This window comes from Pocillopora verrucosa, chromosome 7, assembly GCF_036669915.1.
Source record: "Pocillopora verrucosa isolate sample1 chromosome 7, ASM3666991v2, whole genome shotgun sequence".
Taxonomy (NCBI): Eukaryota; Metazoa; Cnidaria; class Anthozoa; order Scleractinia; family Pocilloporidae; genus Pocillopora; species Pocillopora verrucosa.
This window is the reverse complement of record NC_089318.1, coordinates 17,265,268-17,286,301: the sequence shown is the minus strand read 5'-3', so window position 1 is coordinate 17,286,301 and position 21,034 is coordinate 17,265,268. Positions and strand designations below refer to the sequence as shown.

At 38.6% G+C, this 21,034-nt stretch overlaps 2 protein-coding genes across 2 annotated transcripts in view; one reads left to right on the top strand and one right to left on the bottom strand.

Annotated features, from left to right (window-relative positions):
* The window catches only part of LOC131787205 (matrilin-4-like), a 402,738-nt gene that overhangs the window by 64,473 nt on the left and 317,231 nt on the right, over positions 1-21,034 (top strand). The window lies entirely within an intron of this gene.
* Positions 558-13,024, bottom strand: LOC131799257 (polycystin-1-like protein 2). Its single transcript, XM_066169509.1, has 15 exons — positions 12,367-13,024; positions 11,891-12,013; positions 11,401-11,550; positions 11,087-11,215; positions 10,138-10,837; positions 9,036-9,609; positions 8,544-8,759; positions 7,208-7,369; positions 6,671-6,865; positions 6,205-6,426; positions 5,316-6,023; positions 4,516-4,752; positions 3,124-4,440; positions 2,496-2,664; positions 558-2,017 (listed from the first exon to the last, which is right to left on the bottom strand). Exons 1-15 carry the CDS (start codon positions 13,022-13,024, stop codon positions 558-560), a joined length of 7,020 nt encoding a protein of 2,339 aa, XP_066025606.1.

Below are 21,034 nucleotides of genomic sequence, written 5' to 3'. Positions count from 1 at the left end.
GCCTTTGGAGCAGGGAGGCTTATTTTACATTGCAAATACTCGGTGGCTGTGTCATCTCATATTTCGAGCAGGATATCGGCTACCCTCGCGAGCATATATTTCAACACAATATGGAGTCACTGAACCTCAAACACCATTTTCCCATCTTAAAGAAATGCAGGAGAAATCTTGACTGCCTGATATACGAAAGTTATATATCAGACATCTTAAACCAATTGTCAATACTCAATTAGGGCAAAACTGTTTTTTTTAATGAACATATTTTCTTAGTAATCATATGTTCGGTCACTTAAAGTATTCTTCCACCTTATGTGCTTAATCGTGGATTATTTTACGATGCAAAACCTAAATAAGCTATAATGGCATCCAACGATGACAAAACGTCGTGTATTTGGTTTGATAATTTCGTTGTTGGATATTTCCCTCAAGCCTTACTTCTAAAATGCAATTACCTAAAAAAAATCATTTAATAATATCTACGCTTCCAAGAAAAGCCAAAAACAATTTCAGCAAAAGAAAACTAAGCTAACTTAGAGATGATCTTTTGGTTTCTTTTCTTAATCACGCACCGAAGGATTTATCATTAATAACAAGAGGTCAGTAAAGTCATTTTCCTCTTTCAAATAATCGGCCTCCATGTATTCTGTTCGTTGAATGAGAACAATAAGTCTTTTTTCCACTTTTAGCATTCGTTCCTCTGTACATTGGATAATACATCCAGAATTCAAACAGAATGGTTCTGCTTCAGAAAGGCACTTGTTGGCGAATATTGCATCGTCGCAAAACAACTTAAACTCAGTCCGATTAATTCCGTCGTGGAAATTTTCCATTAAACGCTCCTCAATAAAACGTGCCATTTCAAGCTCTGTTGCATTTTCCTCTGCGTTTGATTTTGCGTCACCGTATGATTCGTTAAGGATAGAAATCAGAATATTCATAAGAAATATACTTGTGAACATACAAAACAAAAACGCAAACGTCGGTCCAATGAAGGGTTTGTCCCTTCGAAGAGCCTCCATTGGGATTGCTTTTCCTAACAGGAATTCGAATTGCGACATGACTGCCTTGAGGTAACTAGAATACTCTAATACCATACCACCGAAAAATATCATACCTGTCACAACAAATGCATTAAACACGATCATAAAAAGGAGCACATACGAGAGTTGACAGCCTATAGATTGCCGAAAAGACGAAAACAAGTATATTACATGTGGGTTAAAACGAATTAGATTCAGAAGCTTGACTGTCACCATGAAAACAGCGACAGCGATACTCGCATTTTCAAGGTTAAGCCAATCCAAGGCTGTGTGGAAATGCACGATTTCATATGGATTGGCTTGAATAGATTTGATAGTGTTCAAAACGCTTTTAGCTCTTATCATGTAAAATGCTACAGAGGCTACAGAGAAAACTATCATGAAGAAATCCACCATGTTCCAAACAGACTTGAAGAAACCTAGGCGTTGTTGATAAAGGTGAACCAACATAACTATGAGGTAAAAGAGGACCATTGTCATGAACAGAAACTGGCCAATTAAGAAAAACATCAGAGCTCCTGACTCAGTGCTGTACAACTCCAGTGTTTCAATTCTCCTTGAAGTGTAGGCTGCACCAGTAGCTAAGGCCTCGTAAAAGTACGTGGCAACGCTAATCAAGTTTGTATTGACATTGAAAACAGCAAACTCTAGAATTACAGCTCGAGTTTGGCGATCAAGCCATCCATTAGTAATAGTCTCGTCGAGGACGCCTTCTGCAGTGCTTTCATCGTATCCCATGACTGCTGCATAACCACCCCCTTCATAAGAGTTGTACGACGCAAGAATGGGATCGTTGCGAAGTTCTGCTGCTGATTGATATCGCCAAGGCTTAGGGCAAATTTGGAGAGCATCAGGCCACGAAGTATTGAGGGAGAGAGGTATCCAACCTGGAAGGCTTAGCAAAGTCGTGTCCTCATTCTCTGGAGAATAGTCGTAATAACATTCTGCTATAATTCTCGAGAGTAAACGGCAGGAACCTTCAAGTAAAAATAAGTAGAGAGGAATAAGTTACTCTAAGATTAACAGTTTTCTCAAAAGCAGATAAAGTGAAACAGAGAAAGAGAAAAATGCTGAGCAAAAAAAGAGCACGTCGGTAAAGTTTCTTAATATCGAGTTGAAGGTTATTGTTCTAATATTGCTTTTGAGTCAAGTCGTAAGCAGCGAGTTGAAATGTATTCTAAACAATTGTTTTTATTTTGTTGCAATGCCCTATCTCTGCGCCTCTAGTATTATAACTAAGTGTGTTAGTCACGAGCCTTTTAATTTCCAGAGTTACAGTTTTCGAAATGATTAAGCCATTATGATATTTTCCTCTTTCAACTAGTACTTTCCAATTGTATATTAGGGATTTTTTTCCCACCAAGTTAGGAGCTCCATTGTCCATCGTCAAGTTCAAACAGTCCTCTGCGATAACCTGTTTGTTTATAAAAATGATATATTCTGACCAAAGTTTACTTTTTTTAATTCTGAGCTGTCGCAACCAGGGCATTCCCACCAATATCGACATCTTGTTCCCGATGTACACATCGTTTTTCTCTTCAAGTCCGTTGTACCACGCCTGGTTATAGATGTTTAATGTGAATTCGCTCTTTAACCATGCTCCTAAACCGTGCGCATCCTCTACCTAGAATAAAGAATAAGTAATTATAAAATAAATACATTTAGATCTAAGGACCCCCCAAGAGGATAGAATTTGTGATTCGCATGACTATTAAACAAACGAACAATTAACGATCAAGCATTAAATCAAAAGACTAGAACGAAGTAAAGGGGGAAAGAAACTAACTGCCAATCTTAAATGCAAGTAGGAAAAATTGCTTCAGTACAGATATATTTGTGGTGAATTAGTCTGCTTACTTGCCATCGCTAGGTGTGGTATTGCGCCTGACTATGGTATCTATTTCTCTGTTAAAAATCTACGAGTCTGTTATCTTTCTCTGATACACGGGTCGATTATAATGCGAGATAGCTTTTGAACACTGCCAAATATTTTATAACTGCGGACAAAAAAGCATTTTTAAACCTACCAGATTAAAGTTAGTAAATCGATATGGAGTGGCTTGCATAATCATACTAATCTTACCAGATTAAAGTTAGTAAATCGATTTCTCATCTCGGTCGTCATCAGAAAACGATTTCCATTCTTGTTTCCATAAGATACGATAGCCAGAAGAAACACAAATATCAAATGCAGAACAATTTCTCTTGTCATGCTTGTTAACTGAGCTTCCTTTTTTGATCTCTCCCTCATCTTTTCCTGCTGATATTTCTTATAGTGCTGTTTGGGATCATCGCCCAAAAAATCTATCTGAATTGCGAGTGAATCGATAGTGGTCTCTTCTTCTTCTTCTTCTTCCCATTTGCCTCTGTTCTTTTTTGTCAAGAGAAAGGAAATAACCATGACTGCTATCATAACCTTCGTGGGCTGTACAACGAAAATATCTTGTCCGTTGGAAATGAGAATAGAAGCAAGCCACTGTTCAGAGGTTTCCTTTCCCCACATTAAACTATAAAACAGCGTAAACGTTGCTGCTGCCATTGTCGTAGAGAAGCAGAGAAACCAGCTCAAATAAACAAAGAAATGAGGAAGCATACAACCAGTGTCCGTTATTTCATCCAAAAGTCGCTGGGCCTCGTCTGTAACTTGGTATTTCTCACTCCTTTTCTTCCTCGGTCTGCTAGACTTAAACAAGAAGGCAATTATTATGTTTACTGGTGCAATGATAATGCCACTTTGTACTCCGATGACTATCTGTCTCCAAGAAAACTTAAAAGGCCCAACCTGTATAGCACCATCAGATTCGCCACCAATGTTATAGAACATGGCATTTGCTATCATGGCACTAAACAGAACTGAAAGGCAGCACGAAGCTCTTTGCACACGTGTAAAGGTACTGCTACATGCTTTCCCAAACACTGACATCCACAAGTGACTGTCGGCAAGTTTTCTGGGCAAGCGCGATCGAACCTGAGCTGAGAAGGCAGAGTAAGATTTGCTGTCCACAGTTACCTCTATTTGACCGTCATCTTTTTCCAACGCAAGCCATCTATTGATGGGGAAAACCCATCTTTCTTCGGTCTGACGGTCTTGGATAACTACGGTTTCCACAAACCAAGACGGATTGTTACCCGAATTATCGTGATCCAAAGTAATTTCTTTTAAAGGGCCAATGGATTCTTTCATCACGAGAACAAAGCCGTTGATACTCCCTCGTCCGAAAAGCTCACTCGTCTCCCCTTTCTCTCTCAATGGAATTTGACTATGCCCATAATTTTCGCCCTTGATACTGATGGTTATGCTAGCTGTTGTTGCTGAATGTTTCCAAACGCCCGTGCTTATAACCATATCGTAATAATAAGCTCCTTCCTTCACGAGCGGTATCAATTTAGGAGAGCAAATCTGAAAAAAAAAAAAGGAAGTATTCAAAAGTGCAAATAATTCCAAATACACGTCTGCAGGTTGAGAAATGATTACCTTGTCTACATCTCTCTTGTCGGCCCTCCTTGCAAGGATTAAGACAACGAAGTACAGAAGGAAAAAACAGGCAATTGTAACAAGTACTGAAATATTGCCACTTTCAGCAAGGTTTGTAAACTCTATGAAAACTTTGTCGAAGTCAATTGGGTTTGGTGCTTGGATGAAGTTTCCACCAAAAGATGTTAAATGATTGCAGAGACATTTAAGATGGGTGGTGTTCGAGTCTTGGCTTACCTTTAACGAAAACAAAAAAAATTCAATTAAGCGGAAGAAATGAACATTATAGCACACAAAGGATTAGTGCTTTTTGCGTGCGTTGAATACCCAGTTCGAAAATTAATAGCAAATTCATCTCCAAGCGGAAAAGGGCAAAAGCGCGAGCCAAGAGTTCAAATTCCTATCGCGTTTTTGGTATATTGAAAGAGTACAACTACTTTTTTGTGTCTCTGTGAAATATATTAAAATTATCTTTTACCTCGACTTCTGTAAATGATTGTTTCCAAATTAAACTCAGGCACGATCGTAATTAACTTAGAAAAGTTTAATCCTGAGCCGAATTGGTGAATTGCTTTAGTAAACGAACCCTGAGACCCGTTCGACACAAAAGAGAAGAAATAAAATCAAACAAGTTGATAAGTTGTTCTAACCCTATGTTATTTATAGCAACAGCTCCCTCCCATAGAAATGTTAAGATTGCTTTCCTTATCGAAGGTAGGCGACAGTGACAAATGCATGAGGGATTTGACTCAGTAAAGCTGACTTAGCAGTAGTAAAACTAAGAAATGATTAATTTTTACCCGGCAACCTTCCGCAGTCCACTTTTCTGTGTTCTCTGACCAATACAAACAACTCGACTGGGTGATGGTCAAAGTGTAGTTAATGTCTGTATTTGGATCATATTTCGGAATCACAGTGCTAAGAGATCCTTTTGGCGGTGGATCTTTAACGCCCACACATGACCGTCGTTTTCGACGATTACCATCACAGGATCTTCTTTGCCTAGAATGTTGACTTTCATCATTAGGGCTTTTAGACAATAACCCCACGTAGACGAAACCTGGCTTAGAAGGCATCACTGTAACCGAGCTATCCCTTATAAAGCAGGTTGCATTAGCATCTGTTTGGTTGTCACATGTAGATGTAAACACCATTGTAAAATTGTGGTCAAAGTCATTAATCGTTGGTCTTTTTCCAAATTTTATGAACAGATTGATTTGTATTCCCGCTTTGGCCATACTCAACTTAAGAGATACAGGAACATGGGCTAATTCTGCGTAATAACTTCGAACTGAAATCTGATTTGGCTTGAGAAAACTAAGCTGCGTCCCGTTGATTGAGTTCTGAGGTGGACTGGAGATGGGAATCAAGATCTCAATGTCATTGTCAAGATTTGATACATTTATCTTTTCCGCGCTTTTACTTTTAAGCTCAAGAGTCGTGACGTGTGATTTGATTTTCTTGCTGCTATTGTCCCAAGTGAAAGGGTTAAAATCAACAGCTTGCATCTGAAAGAGAACACAATATGGTATTGGTAAATTTATTTGACAAGGGTGATTCCGGGAGTTTTGCTCGCGTAGAAAAAAATCGAAATTATTGAGTAAAAATGGGACAGGAAAGTGTAGTTACCAATTAAGGCTGCGATTTTTAGAATAAGAATGGCTAACTAGGATAATAATGGCATCATACCTTTGCATTTATCTCTCCACCACCTATATTCCCAAGGCTGCTCGGGAGCTTGAATTTACTTGATCCATCTCCCATGCTGAGTCCTTTTGCATCATTAGCTGTGACCTTTTTCAGGGATATTGCCAAGTTTGGAGTCTTTAAGAGCAGATCTTCTGATGAAACCAAGCGGCCAAAAAATGCATCGCACACGTTGCTTAGTTTTTCGGAGGCCTTTTTCACGAACTGAGAGGAAAGTCAAAGAATGTTGTTTAGTCAAATGATTTCGTGGTTAATACGACGACTTTTCCACTTTATTAAAACTAATAGAATCGTAATACACTATTCTTCTTCGGTGCGTTCATGGCCTCGCCGTTTTGTTCGCTTAATGTAAAGTCTATCTATTTAAATTGACCCATCCTGAATTGGTGGCAAAAACGAAACTGATCTCTGTGATAGCCATACTTGTAACTGTACTAGTGACCTTTACCTCTGGTGAGGGTGGGGTTACTGCCGAGACTATGTCGTCCTGACTCGAGCCCGCAGCGGACTTGAGAACATTCGTGAGGCAACCTGTAACACTTGAAGCTGTTTTTTCTAATTCCGGTGTGAAAGGCTGCTCCGGATCGTTAAGGGTGGAAATCATCATATTTGCTGTACTATCAGTCAATTGCATCGTTAATTCCTAAAGAGAATAACACCAATGCGTCGTGTACTTCATTGGAATTAAAATTGTAAGGAGAGATTGGTGGATTGTATAATTTAGACCATTGGGAAATCAGGTGCATGTATGATTTCAAAATACCAATAAAGAATTACTGAGGAATTATAGAGCTTTCTTTTATTACGATTCACCTGGGAGGATAAGCTTGTTGCCTATCTCGGTTACAGATTAAAATATTTCATTCATTTTCGATCGGATGCATCGTTTTCGGGAAATAATCTGTCACTAATGGTTATCATCCTTGGGTTTAAACTTTAATTTATGTTAAGAAAAGGATTTAAAAGAAAAAAAAAGGCGTCGTACCATATTGTTATTGTTACTGTTACCGCTACCGTCACTGCAGCTCTCGCATTTTTGTTGAGCCTCCAGTCCCATGGCTAAGCTTACTACTGACATAATCAAGCGAGACATTTCAAGATTCTCTGGTGTTATGGCTGTAAACTTTGATATCAATGTGTTGGAAATCTAGCAACAAGAAGAAATGGTGCGCCTCATTAAAAAATTGAAAAGGCTTTAACTGCGTCTGTTCTGTTGTAAAGCACGCAGAAAGCGGCTAGAACACGAAAGAAGTGACATGATCCTTAGGTTTGGCAAAAATACGCCCCAAAGTCTGTAAAGGTTTTTTAACAACTTTAACCGGTTGCGGCTATTCAAAATCTCTTGATGGGTTCCGTAACATCCTGAATGTAAGGAATAGAAGCAAAACCAGTCGCTGGTTCCCTTTCATTAGGAGAGCTACTAGTTGTCACAGGTTTTTGGCAGTTACGGAGAAAAGTTTTTGTATAGCCATTCGCCTTTAAGACATTAGAAACATATCTCCTCTCCTCCATCTAGACAGTCAGCCCTCCTGAGTAAAGTTTTGGCTACAGACTAGTGACAGACTACGGACAAATCCAGCAGACAAACTTTTGGCTACAGACAAATCCGGCCGAATTGTGGCTCATAAAAGCACGCAAGTTTTTTTTACATGTCAAGTAGAAAACAAACTGCCTGATGCGTGTGTTTTATGATTGAATATCAGCCGAATTCACCGGAACATGAAGATTGCTCGGGATGACGGCGCCGTAAAACTCGGCTGTTTTTATAGATGCGGCCTTCCACTCAACGCATCCACTCAACGTATCGGAAAGGATATCAGAACAGGGTTTTAATTATTCACTCGAATGAGGCTGATGTAATTTCTGAGGCTTGCTTCACTGCGATGTTAGGTCTTTTTTTTCATCATTCCTATTTTGTTTTGTTTTGTTTTTTTAAGACGAAACTCTATATGTCGTACAAGTGTTACATGCTTTTTATTTTTCGTACCGTCCGTAAGCTTGCGATCTAAGCGTGAAAAACTTATAAAATGGCTCATTGCATATAGAAATCTGCTATTTGTCAGTCAAGAGGAGAGCGAGCAAGCTACACAGTTCACTAGTGAAAATAATGATATAGCCAATCAGAGGGTCGATACGTCGTTTTTCACTAGTAAAAAATATCCTATGATCAATCAGCTGGTTTCTCTGACGCGAAGAGACTATTTTTTTCTCGATGCTTTTTGGCGCGTAAATCTCGGTATGTATATAATAAGAAACAACATTTAACTCTGAAAGTTTGAGTTTTCTTGCCGACTACATTTGAGCAATTATTTTTAACGTACCAACGCTTTGTCCTTAGGGTCCAATTCTTGTCCACATTCACTTTTTTCGTTTGCAGACTTTAAAACAGATAAACCAAGTTGAACAGCCTGGCTGAGTTCACCCTTGTTGAGAAATTCATCCAGCTTGTTATTTTCCCCGACTATAAAACCTTTTAACTTGATTGCAACTTCGTCTGGTGCTGAAACACATGGATCGAGGCCAGATGATGGCTTTACCTGCAAGAGATATGTGAGATACATTTCTTGACTGAAATATCTTGTTGGCGTTTAAGACAAAATTCGGTGGCATTATTGGATCCGAGCGGCGATGAGATAGAATTGGATATTAAAAGGCTAGCGAACACATAGTAAGGATTATGCCATTTTGAAACAGTTTCTAAACAGTGTTTATGAATTAAATTGGAAAATGCAAAGATTTAATTGACGTTTTCATGAGTCGCGTAAATAGTTATTTCATCGAAAAATTCCCCCGTATAGAAACAATTGCTGTACCTTGATGAATAATTTCTCTACAACGGATACTCCAACCGCATTCCTAATGACAATAGTGACTTGTTGGTGGAAATCTTCGTTCGGCGATCCTGCAGGTAACACTGTCGACACGGACGAGGGTGACGTGCCATAAGATATAGGCGCCTCTCCAAGTGCAAATTCATATGTCAGTGGTAGGCTTGTATCCTGCCAATCGAAGCACTTAAAAGTAAACTCAGTATCCAGTGAGACGCCTTCAGAGACCGACGGCGCGCAGTAACCATTATGCGGCTCTCCAGCGGTTTCAAAGAGGAGCACAGAAAGCCCGTATGCTCCTTTCAAAGATGTAACCATTAATGTTAGATTATACTTCGATTTGGATTCTAATGAATTTTTCTTGATTATCATATTGGTAGAATTTACAGCCGTTGAAGTCATGTTTGGTAAAATAGGTATATTTTCCCAACTGTCTGAACCCTTTAGTATGGACAGACGCCATTCGTAGACGGATCCATTGCAAGGAGAATTAAGACACTCTGATGTCACCCGGAGCTTGTTTGAAGCAGACACTACTGCGGCACAATCTATAAAGCATCTAAGGAAAAAAAAAACAGAAAGGCATTAACAACTTACGAGAAGCTGTAAAATCAATTGCAAGAAAATGGGACTTAACTAACAGAACTCCAGGGCATCAATTACAGAAGTGAAAGCACAGCTTTACTAGATTGGCGAGTTGCCCTTTCAAACCACCACCTGCATGTGTTGAGTAAAGCTAGTCAATGTTAGTTTCGGGGTGGTTTTAGTAAAGCAAGACTAGCCTTTTAGAGTTATGCCGCTAGATACAGGTTAAGCTAGTTTAGAGAGTAAAATACTCATTTCAATGTAAAGCACTCTACCTTTTTTTTTTAGCAGCATTATCTCCTTTACTCTTTCATTGAAACGCTGCATACCATTCTTAAGGTCTCCCTCCCCACCATAAGCACGTTTGCTTCCGAAAACTTTTGTTTCGATGACTAAAAGCAACCTTTTTTTTGGACTATCCACATTTGTAAGAGCTTTCCTTTCCCGATTCCTTGAGTATTGCATTTTCTATAGTTAACTGTTAATGCTTCATAACAATTACCTCAGGGTCACCTGTGGTACCTCTCCTGCAGCTATCGTAAAGGACATTTCGGCAAAGGAACTTCTCACATCCTTGGAGACATTCAGCCGAAGGAAGAAGGTCTTATCGATCTCAAGTTTACTTGGATCAATGGTAATGAATGCAGGGTTTGAGTCTCCTTCGTTTTGAAAAGAACCGAAGCAAGTGTTGCTTACAAAAGTATCACTCCGACAGGACCAACTGAAATTGAGCCCGGTATGTATTCCAGGGCCAATGTCTGCGTCGTAACTTAAAGAGCCATCCACGGTGACGTTTTGCTTGGACCCCCACCGTACACTGCTTCCTCCATCAAGAACAGCTCGCACGGGAGCCGCAATAACCTCGATGAAGCCATAATCAAAGGCGTTAAGAACTTTTGGGGATGCTGGATCTCCGATTGCAAGTGTAGCATTGAATTTCACTTGATAGATACCAGCAGGTATGGATCGTTTGTTTATCGTCCACTCCGTTGTCCCTTGACTAACTATAGTTCCTAATGCTGACTCCGAGGCACCTAACTCCATTTCGCTAACCACACTCCATTCAAAGGTACTTGTCAATACGGTTAAATCTTTATTTAGGCCCAGTATCAGGGCTTCGCGGACACTTTTGACTGAGCGCTCCACAGGTGTGGCCTGATATTTGTCTTTTGAAATGTTTCTAATAGTCACTGAGAAATCTCCTGAGGATGATATAGTTTACAGAGTTTTTGCATCATTTTTCCCCCTCACAGAAAAACAAACGTTTTTAATATGGGTTTAATTCCTGATGAATTCACTTTTTTTTGTAAAAATCTGAAATAGCCCTATGATTTACATTTCAACGATCGATAGATGAAATCTTGCCTTTTAAGGTACACAGACAATAAAAGGATCGTGATAACAAGTTATCAGCTAAATATTATTTTACTGAAATTTGACATAATTCTTACCAACAGGTTCACATGATATCCCATCGCCAATGTAGTTTTTTCGGCACTCACAGCTGAAGGATCCTGGATCATTAAAACAGTGAGCAACTCCATGACAGTTATGAGTTGATAGTGCGCATTCGTCGATATCTAGAGAATCATAGGAACGAGCATGAATTTCGAGTATTTTAATTGTACAGGTTGCACCAATGAAGCTTTTCATCAGTTGCATTGAACTCACAAAAAACTCTCGTCCTTAAACCTATCAGTGCATTGCCATAGAGAACGACAGGCAACGCCTACTTGTGTTACCTGAACACGGAAACATCTCTCACCTACACAAGTTGTGCCATTTCCTTTATACCCTGCAATGCATGCACAGTGAAAAGATCCAACAGTGTTGCTACAAACAGCCGATGGGTCGCAGTTGTGCACATTTGTAGTACATTCGTCGATATCTAAACGAAACAAGAAAATGGCTGGGGCTAAAAAAAAAACGCTTGAAGCGTTTAAGATACAAGTGGTTATTAAGGTAAAATGTACCCGCTCTGTGGCCAAAACAGTTCAGTTAAAAAAAAACTTCTTCAGCTATCAAACTTCAAACTAGTGAATTTTCCCTGGTACTCCTTCTTGTAGCGACCTATGAAATGTGGAGAAAGTAACGTAAAACTTTTGCGAAAGTAGCCTTAGTCACCGTGTATTTTCAATAACATTCCTCTCGTTTTCCATCCTGTGGACAGAAAATCCTTTATGACCCAAAAAACGACGCACGGTTGTGTAGTTTTATATTCACGGATAATATGCGTTTCATTGAGTGGTACGTACCCAGACAGCTCACACCATTTCCTGAGTACCCATTGAGGCAAGTGCAGTTATATGAGCCAAAAGTGTTGTTACACTGAGCATTCGCGTGACAGTTGTGTTTCTCATCCTGACATTCATCTTCATCTAAGCAGAAATAGCAATTATGGAAACAAAGCCATCCCATTCTTGAGTATAATCACCATCAACAGGCTGGTGCAGATTTCACTATTGTTATGAAAATCTAATACACTTGAAAATGTTTACTTGAAATAAGTGAGAAAACAGAATAAAGATTGGATGTAAATTTAACCAGTATGGATACCTGCATATTCATGCAGATATCCAAAGAGGTTTTAAATGAATTCATCAATGAATCATCAATAAAAGTAAAATGTTTAAAAAACAAATAGACCATTTAGAATACACCGAACACATAAAAGCATAAATAAACGCCACACACAGCTGTTTTTAGTATGACCCATCATATTCATCCTTACCTAAACCAAGACTTTTCACTTTATTTATTTGCTCTGCTGTTAAGGCTACGTCATAAAACTGTATGGCAGCAATTCTTGCTCTCAAATAACGGCGAAAGTCTGCGTTGACACCAACTGTGACGTTACCCTGTGTACCCAGCGTTATGCCGGCCCCGATATTCTTCTCTACTACTCTCACTCCATTAGCCCATAGACTTGCCATTCCAGTCGTATAATCGTAAGAAGCACCGACATAATGCCATTGATGCGTCACCAAAGACTGATTGGTCAACAACGAATTCCATGGAGATAAGTACCCTCTGTTTCTGAAGTCGGCGTAAAGTCTTCCAAAAAATATCCAAAACCAAACGGACCATTTACCACTTGGGTTGTAAATAATAACAGGCGCAAAGTTTGCATTTTCAGGATACAGCCAAAATAACAGTGTGATGGAGTGTTTCAAGTCTAATCCCCCATCGTTTGGGAACTCGATGTAGCTGTTTGGATGCCCGGAGAATTGGTAAGAGCCACCTATGTCACCATTCGGACCTGTCGCTAAGGATACATTTCCACGAATGCCTTGGAGTTGTTTATTAGTGATCTCCCTTGTTTCAAAGAAGCTGTTTAAAGGAAAAATGGCTTTTGCTTCTGGGATAATGGTGCCTGCAAGAATAGTCATTAATGAGCTATCTTAGTACTTTGCAGATTGTAGTTTTGTCAAATGCAATATTGGCGACTAAAGACTGCTGCCTAGTTTAAAAGCTCTTTTCTCCATATTAATAGATTGCAATAGTAAACTTTTGTCAGTATTGTCTTGGTAATGCTTTATAAAGCGTGGAAGATCTGCAGGTAATTCTTCGACGATTGTTCCACTGAAAACACAATTGTAACGGCAAATTCTTACGTTGTAAAATAAAGCATCCCGTAAATAAAGACGATAGATACCAAGCAAGAAAAATACGTCTACTTAACAAATAGAGAAGCCTTGACTGTGCTCTGTTCTGTTATAAAGCACGCAGGAAGCAGCTAGAGCACGAAAGAAGTGTAGGGAGAAACACGAGACGTAGTCGAGTGTTTCTTCCCATTTCTTGAGCTTCTCTATTTGTTTTATAATAAAGAATCCGTTAAATTATCCAAGCATTACTTTCAATTTTTAAAACAAACTTTACTTCCAAAGCCAACAACAATGTCGTCAGCATGCTCTATACTCTCATAAAGCACGCCACAATAAGCCAATCAGAATCCTTGTTAGAATGGTTAAAATAATCTGATTGGCTGTACAAGACTAAAGCTGTCAAAAGTGTCAAACCATCAAAGTTCAAAAACCATGAAAGTTCACATTCTACGATAGTTTACAAACTAAAATAGTTCGGCAAGTCAAATTTAACACTTTTGCCTGAAGTTTTTAAGTCTCTAATACAGAATCTTGAAGTGAAATGTTCAGTGAACTTCAGCCGAATTATGGCTCATAAAAACACGGGAGTTTTTTCCACATGACAAGGTAGAAAACAAACTGTTCAGGGCGAGTGTTTTTTGAATGAACGACAGCCGAATTCACCGGAACATGAAGATCGCTCGTGATGACAGCGCGGCAAAACTCGGCTGCAGTGACTGATGTGAATTGCCACTCAACGTACCGGAAAGGATATCAGAGCAAGCTCTTATTTTTTCACTCGAAGGGCGGCCGATATAGTTTCTGAGGCTTGCTTTACCGTGATGACCGGAGATCGCCATGAAGAGCCAGCCGCGATGAACTTCAGCATGATCATATTCGCTCAGACACCGTCATGACTAGTATGAATTTTAACAATTATGCCAGTTTGGTTATATTTTTCATCATTTCTGTCATTTCTGATGACAGCGCGGCAAAACTCGGCTGCAGTGACTGATGTGAATTGCCACTCAACGTACCGGAAAGGATATCAGAGCAAGCTCTTATTTTTTCACTCGAAGGGCGGCCGATATAGTTTCTGAGGCTTGCTGTGATGACCGGAGATCGCCATGATGAGCGAGCCGCGATGGACCTCAGCATGATCATATTCGGTCAGACACCGTCATGATTAGAATGAATTTTAACAATTATGCCAGTTTGGTTATATTTTTCATCATTTCTGTTTTGTTCTGTTTTGTTTTTGAACACTGAACTTTATATACTATACGAGTGTTAGCTGTGTTTGATTTTTATTATCGTACGTAAGCTTGCAATCTAACTGAGCGTGAAAATCTTTAAAACTCGGAATGTTTATTTTGTTTTTCCTTTGAGGATTTTCGTATCTGCTCACGTTTTAATAACGTAAATAACGGCGCCTGGTATGTTTACAAACCTTTGTTTGATTCTTCTGTGACTACTTGCCGGCTCACTTCAGTTCCGAAATTCCACTGTCAATTATAGGAAAAAAGCTAAAAAGAAGTCCCGGAAAAGGTCGAACATAGTACAATTGGTAGATGGCGTTACAGCTGTAGCTCAGCTCTTTGCTCTATTTAACAAATAGAGAAGCCTTGGCTGTGCTCTGTTCTGTTATAAAGCACGCCGGAAGCGGCTTGAGCACGAAAGAAGTGTAGGGAGAAACACGAGACGTAGTCGAGTGTTTCTCCCCACTTCTTGAGTGCTCTAGCCGCTTCCGGCGTGCTTTATAACAGAACAGAGCACAGCCAAGGCTTCTCTATTTGTTTTATAATAAAGAATCCATTAAATTCCCCGAGCATTACTTTCAATTTTCAAAACAAATTTTATTTCCAAAGCGAACAACAGTGTCGTCAGCATGCTCTATACTCTCATAAAGCACGCCACAATAAGCCAATCAGAATCCTTGTTAGAATGGTTAAAATAATCTGATTGGCTGTACAAGACTAAAGCTGTCAAAAGTGTCAAACCATCAAAGTTAAAAAACCATCAAAGTTCACCTGCGATAGTTTACAAACTAAAATAGTTTGGTAGGTCGAATTTAACACTTTTGCCTGAAGTTTTTAAGTCTCTAATACAGAATCTTGAAGTGAAATGTTCAGTGAACTTCAGCCGAATTATGGCTCATAAAAACACGCGAGTTTTTTCACATGACAAGGAACAAACTGTTCAGGGCGAGTGTTTTTTGAATGAACGTTAGCCGAATTCACCGGAACATGAAGATCGCTCGGGATGACAGCGCCGCAAAACTCAGCTGCAGTGACAGATGTGACTTTCCACTCAACGCATCGGAAAGGATATCAGAGGAAGCTCTTATTTTTTCACTCGAAAGGCGACCGATGTAGTTTCTGAGGCTTGCTGTGATGACCGGAGATCGCCATGATGAGCGAGCCGCGATGGACCTCAGCATGATCATATTCGGTCAGACACCGTCATGATTAGAATGAATTTTAACAATTATGCCAGTTTGGTTATATTTTTCATCATTTCTGTTTTGTTCTGTTTTGTTTTTGAACACTGAACTTTATACACTATACGAGCGTTAGCTGTGTTTGATTTTTATTATCGTACGTAAGCTTGCAATCTAACTGAGCGTGAAAATCTTTAAAACTCGGAATGTTTATTTTGTTTTTCCTTTGAGGATTTTCGTATCTGCTCACGTTTTAATAACGTAAATTACGGCGCCTGGTATGTTTACAAACCTTTGTTTGATTCTTCTGTTACTACTTGCCGGCTCGCTTCAGTTCCGAAATTTCACTTTCAATTATCGGAAAAAAGCTAAAAAGAAGTCCCGGAAAAGGTCGAACATAGTACAATTGGCAGATGGCGTGACAGCTGTAGCTCAGTTCTATGCTCTATACTCTCATAGAGCACGCTCTTTCAACCAATGACAGCGCGCGTTATATCCGAACTTTATTATAAACTCTCATAGAGTGCGCTCTTTCAACCAATAACAGCGCGCGTTATATCCGAGCTTTATTATAAATAGGTTTTAGGAAGATAGATAACCCATTTCGGGCAACGCTCATAAAATATCCTAATCTCGAAAAAAAAAACCCTGTGTCATATTACAGATTATTTTTTTTTGAGAGGGCACGGTAACGAATCTTGCAATATGATTGGTTCTTTACCCGGTCAGTATTTTCCTATCTCTGCCCACGGGCCACGGTAACGCTTTCGTGAGTCGCCAAGTACATCCCAACTTTCGTTGCCATTTTTCATAAGTGTATCTCGTTTCTCCGGCTGGGCAGTATTTTTAAGCAAACACGTCGGTCACTACCTCAAGCCAATGACTAGCTTATGAATCCTCTCTTTTCTCTCTCACTCAAATCACTTTGGTTCGCAGAAAAATATTGGTTTCAGAATGAATTTGTACAAACAATAGTGTCATTATGTTGGTTGACAAGCGGCCTAAAACCCGTCTGCAATTAATTTTAATCGTTCAGAAAAAGTACCTAGAAAGTTAAAACGTGAGGTATTTGGTTACAATGAAACTGAACGATGGAACTTTCATTCATTTATTACCTGAATTTTCCCAAGCAATTAGTTCGCAGTGAAAGAGCGAGCGAAGTTTTAATTTAAGTTCAACAACAAATATACGCTCTTGGTGAGTTTTTCCAAGTCCGTTCAATTTGAACATTTGTACCGTAAATTGCACAACAGAAACTGAAGGAATTTTTGAGAAAAGGCGATGGAACTTTCATTCATTTAATACCTGAATTTTCTCAAATAATTTGTTCGTAGTGAAAGAGCAAAGTTTTAAATTCAGTTCTACAACAAATATACACTCTCAGTGAGTCTTTCCGAGTCCGTTCAATTTGGACATTTGTACCGTAAGAAAAAGGCCGCATTAAATCCCCTTGTGTCTCGTTGGAGTGTGCCATTCGAATTTAGTTTTTTTGAGGGAAAGACCAGATTTACACACGCCATTGCAGCAAACAAACGAGAAAACTCTCACAACTTCAAAATAAAAAAAAAAATTGAATTTACTCACAATTACTTTCCTCGCCGTTTACTTAATGAACAGAGGTAAATCTTCGTACATGAATGATTTGTCGATGAGAGTGAAAAATACTTTCCGTCGGATCATTGACTGTTTTTGAAGAAAACATTGTCGTGACAGTCCATGCCAAACTAGTTCCGTTGTTTTTCAAATGTTCTTACGCTTTTTTTTTTACTTATGCGCTCTCTAATTGACAGATGTCTGATTGTGACAGATACTTGTAAAAATAATGTTTCAAAGTTTGTTTGGAAGCCTTTTAAATTATGGTTACGGAAATGAAAACGTTTCGCTGAGGCATCTCTCTTGAATTTGCATTACCTCTATTTTAACTACCATTTACTCGCTCAAAAACTATTCAGTTTATGGAAGATCTTGTCGTATTTACAGCCCTAAATCATTCGGGTTCTTTCGGAAACAATTTCGTAAAGTTTCAAAAAAATAAATATGTTATTTACCGGCTAAGGGTCGGTCCTTATGGTGAAAAGCTGTGACCTTGGTCACAGTTTTTCACCATACGGACCTCCCAGCCAGCAAATAACATATATGTATCCCTTGGTACAAAATTACGCGAGAAAAACATACCTCCACTCCCTAAACCTCTACTAGTTACCAACATCACGATTTGAACCTATAGAGAGAGGGATTTTTTGTTTTTTAGGTCAAAAAATACGTTTATCTCTCAATGTAACAGTCTAAAAAGGGAAACATTAAAAAATCAGTCTGCTCACCTTTAATAAAAGTAAGAGCCTTTGAAGATTCATCTTGTCTCTTCTTTATTCAAAACCAGGCAAAAGCATGTTACGTAATTATAGTTTCAGTACAGAATCCTCCTAATTATGATTTTCTTACTAACAGGAAAAATTTCCCTGCTGAGATTCTAGTGAAGGAAAAACAACTCATCAATTTTTTAATAAGGTTTGTTCAATGGCCATGGAAGCGCATATTCGAGCAATATAGGGAAATTAGTGGTAATATAAACAAATAGAAGTGCGAATAATTTTTCAGATTGAATGTAACAGGACATTTCTTTTTTACTTTTGTCCCACTTGTTGTTATGAGAAAGAATAATTTCTCAATACATCTCTTTCTTTACCTCCTCATGGAATTTTCATTGTTGATGAACGTGATCGCACATATTAGAGAGCTTAGGTATCCTACGGCTTTGCATCGATTCCACAAGCTTTTCTTTTTTATTCCTTTTGATGGTTTTTTGTTCTGGAACTGTTAACTTGACTATTGATTTTGTTCACAGTGTACGTATTGTACTCATTTTGTGCGATTGTGAATATGAACGAGAACCCCCCAACTGTAATATTAATTTTGTCACACTACCTAGGCCATGATTACATGGTTAATGCAAAGCTCATTAAATTATGAATAGATAGGCTTTCTTAGACACAGTTATTTTGGATATTCCAACAATGATAGAGGCGGGGGTTCATTAAGACAGTTTTCAATCAATACAGTCTTCTTCAAGAAATTCGTTGCCCAGGAATAAAATGACCTCAAATAATTTTATCTTTTAAGTTTAATGTACACATCCCAAAACGGGATTTCCTTCAAAATAAGAATCTTTTACTTTGATCCAAAAAATAACTTTTGTATGAGTGAGTCTAAATTCCCGTAGCGCTTGGAAAGGACTCAATGAGAAAATGCAAAAAAGCCAATCCGCACCTTTTTTCTTTACCCTATCCTTCGAGTCGACGTCACTGAAAAACACAACCTTCGTTGCTTTCTAAAACTTCTTAAAATAAAACGTATTGGTATTATTTTGTTCTACAAAAATTAGAAACGCGATGTGTTCTCACGTATGAGAGAATTGCGAATGTTTACGACGTACATGTAACTGTGTAAATATAAGTGAAATATTTTCGATATAAGTTATTTTACATTATGAAGTTGGGCGTTTACATATCGTGAAGTCTGACTTTCAATCTTTCCACGAAGAGTGTGACTGATCCTGTGGATATCGCTGTTGGCATGAAGATATTGTACATATAAAAATTTCACACGCAATTCTCTCATACGTGAGAACACATCGGGTTTCTAATTTTTGAAGAACAAAATAATCTTGCGGATGCTGCTTTTGTTTGAATAGCAAATTTTGACCAGTCTAAATACCCTGTGTTCAATGGAAGCCCTTTTAGTCCAAGAAAGTTATAGATATCATGTAACTTTTATTCAGTAAGGATATAACCGTGCAGTTATGGACAATTCATATGACCCTTAGCTCTAAAACATAACTAATGAAATATAGGGAAAACGGCAAAATATGCTCAGAGTCTTTTGGACGTATCAGGGGAATGATTTGAAAGTCTAAAGCCATACTAACAAAGTGTATGTTCGATTTAAATTAACATAGGATTTAAATTTACATTTTTAAACTGCCAGGTTGATACCTCATAATTTCTTCAATGCCCGTAACGACTAGATCGATCACTGGTGTTTAGCGTTTGAATTTAGCGTGGCGATGGAGAATTGGTTAAGCATAGCGTATTCGCTGATTCCTTTGAGACGGGCTGATAAACAACAGGTGAAGATTTATTTTTCGAGAGCTCAGTAAAACTTTGGTATACATTGTTTTGATAAACAGTGCAGGTGTTTCCTTTTTTTTCATCTTCGAATATGCAAATGATATGGTGAAATATAATTTCTTTTCTTATAAAATATCATGGGGCTGTCTTTTATGTATCTGCAATCAGCGTCAAAATTAGTCTAGACATCGTGGTTGAAGAACTATATCTATGTGTAGAATAACACTCCTGTTTCTACTACTCTCTTAATCATGATCATGACCCTTCCCCCATTCAGAGTTGTTTTTTATTTTTGTTTTTTGTTATGTTTGTTTTGTTGAATTCTGTTTGTTTGTTTGTTTTTCTGGGGGTGAATACGTTCACTTAAATATAAAACTGAAGTAATAGAGGGTTGAAAAGGTCAATGTGTCAACAATTTTGTCGCCGATTGTGGGGACAGTGAAAACAAAACACCTTTCATTTGATGCTCTAATCGATATTCGACAAGGAATTAAATCTCAAAACACGACCTTCGAGTTTCCTTCATAAGGAAGTTTTTTTATAAATGGGATCACCACTTTGTTGTAGCGAGTGGAGGGGACAAATTTCTTAATGAAGGGATCTTCACTGACGATTTTCTCTGAGGCTGGTAGGTGCTTTTCTTAATCACCGTGGTTGATAGCCTGTATTGCAGAATTGGTGGTCAGGCTTGTGCATGGCTATGGGGGAAAGGGCTCAGTTGAAATTGCAAAAAACGGGTGGGTAGGTAGTTCGGATGATGCCCATCTTCAATCCAGCCTGGCCGAAGAAAATGGACTGGGCTTAACGTCAAGGCTAGTGCCTGCATGCAGCCCATCCATCAACTTATCCGAGGGTAAGTTGCAAATGACTCTGTGATAAAAGCTCGGAGGGTAGAGAGGGTAGGTTTTTGAAACCCCTTAGTCAACTGGAATTTTTCTCTGACATTTGTCGCTGGTATTTTTCTCTGAAAGTGCTTGTCTTATTCATCGTTGTTGATAGCCTGTGTTCTTCTGAACGAGTTCGAGGTTCGAAACAAAATATTTTTTCATAAATTTAACTCATTTAATTTGACGAAAACAACAAGCTACACTAGGGCGACAAAACAACATGGCGGGATTTTTAACCTCGTGGTCAGATTAGTTCCCAGTCTTTCTAAACATTCTCCCCTCCTTGATGTGATAATGTCGACAAAATTTCAAAACTTGTAAACAAAGACTCTACTGATTGAAGTTCCTTAATAAGCACAGT

Bases quoted from the DNA above. Each gene is read 5' to 3' on its own strand.
- LOC131799257 (XM_066169509.1), bottom strand. From the start codon at position 13,024: ATGACTATTCTTGCAGGCACCATTATCCCAGAAGCAAAAGCCATTTTT. The intron at 8,760-9,035 runs GTACAGCAATTG...TATCTCTTGCAG, and splicing joins TAGAGAAATTATTCATCAAG to GTAAAGCCATCATCTGGCCT. The intron at 2,018-2,495 runs GTAAACTTTGGT...TTTTACTTGAAG, and splicing joins ACAGCTCAGAATTAAAAAAA to GTTCCTGCCGTTTACTCTCG.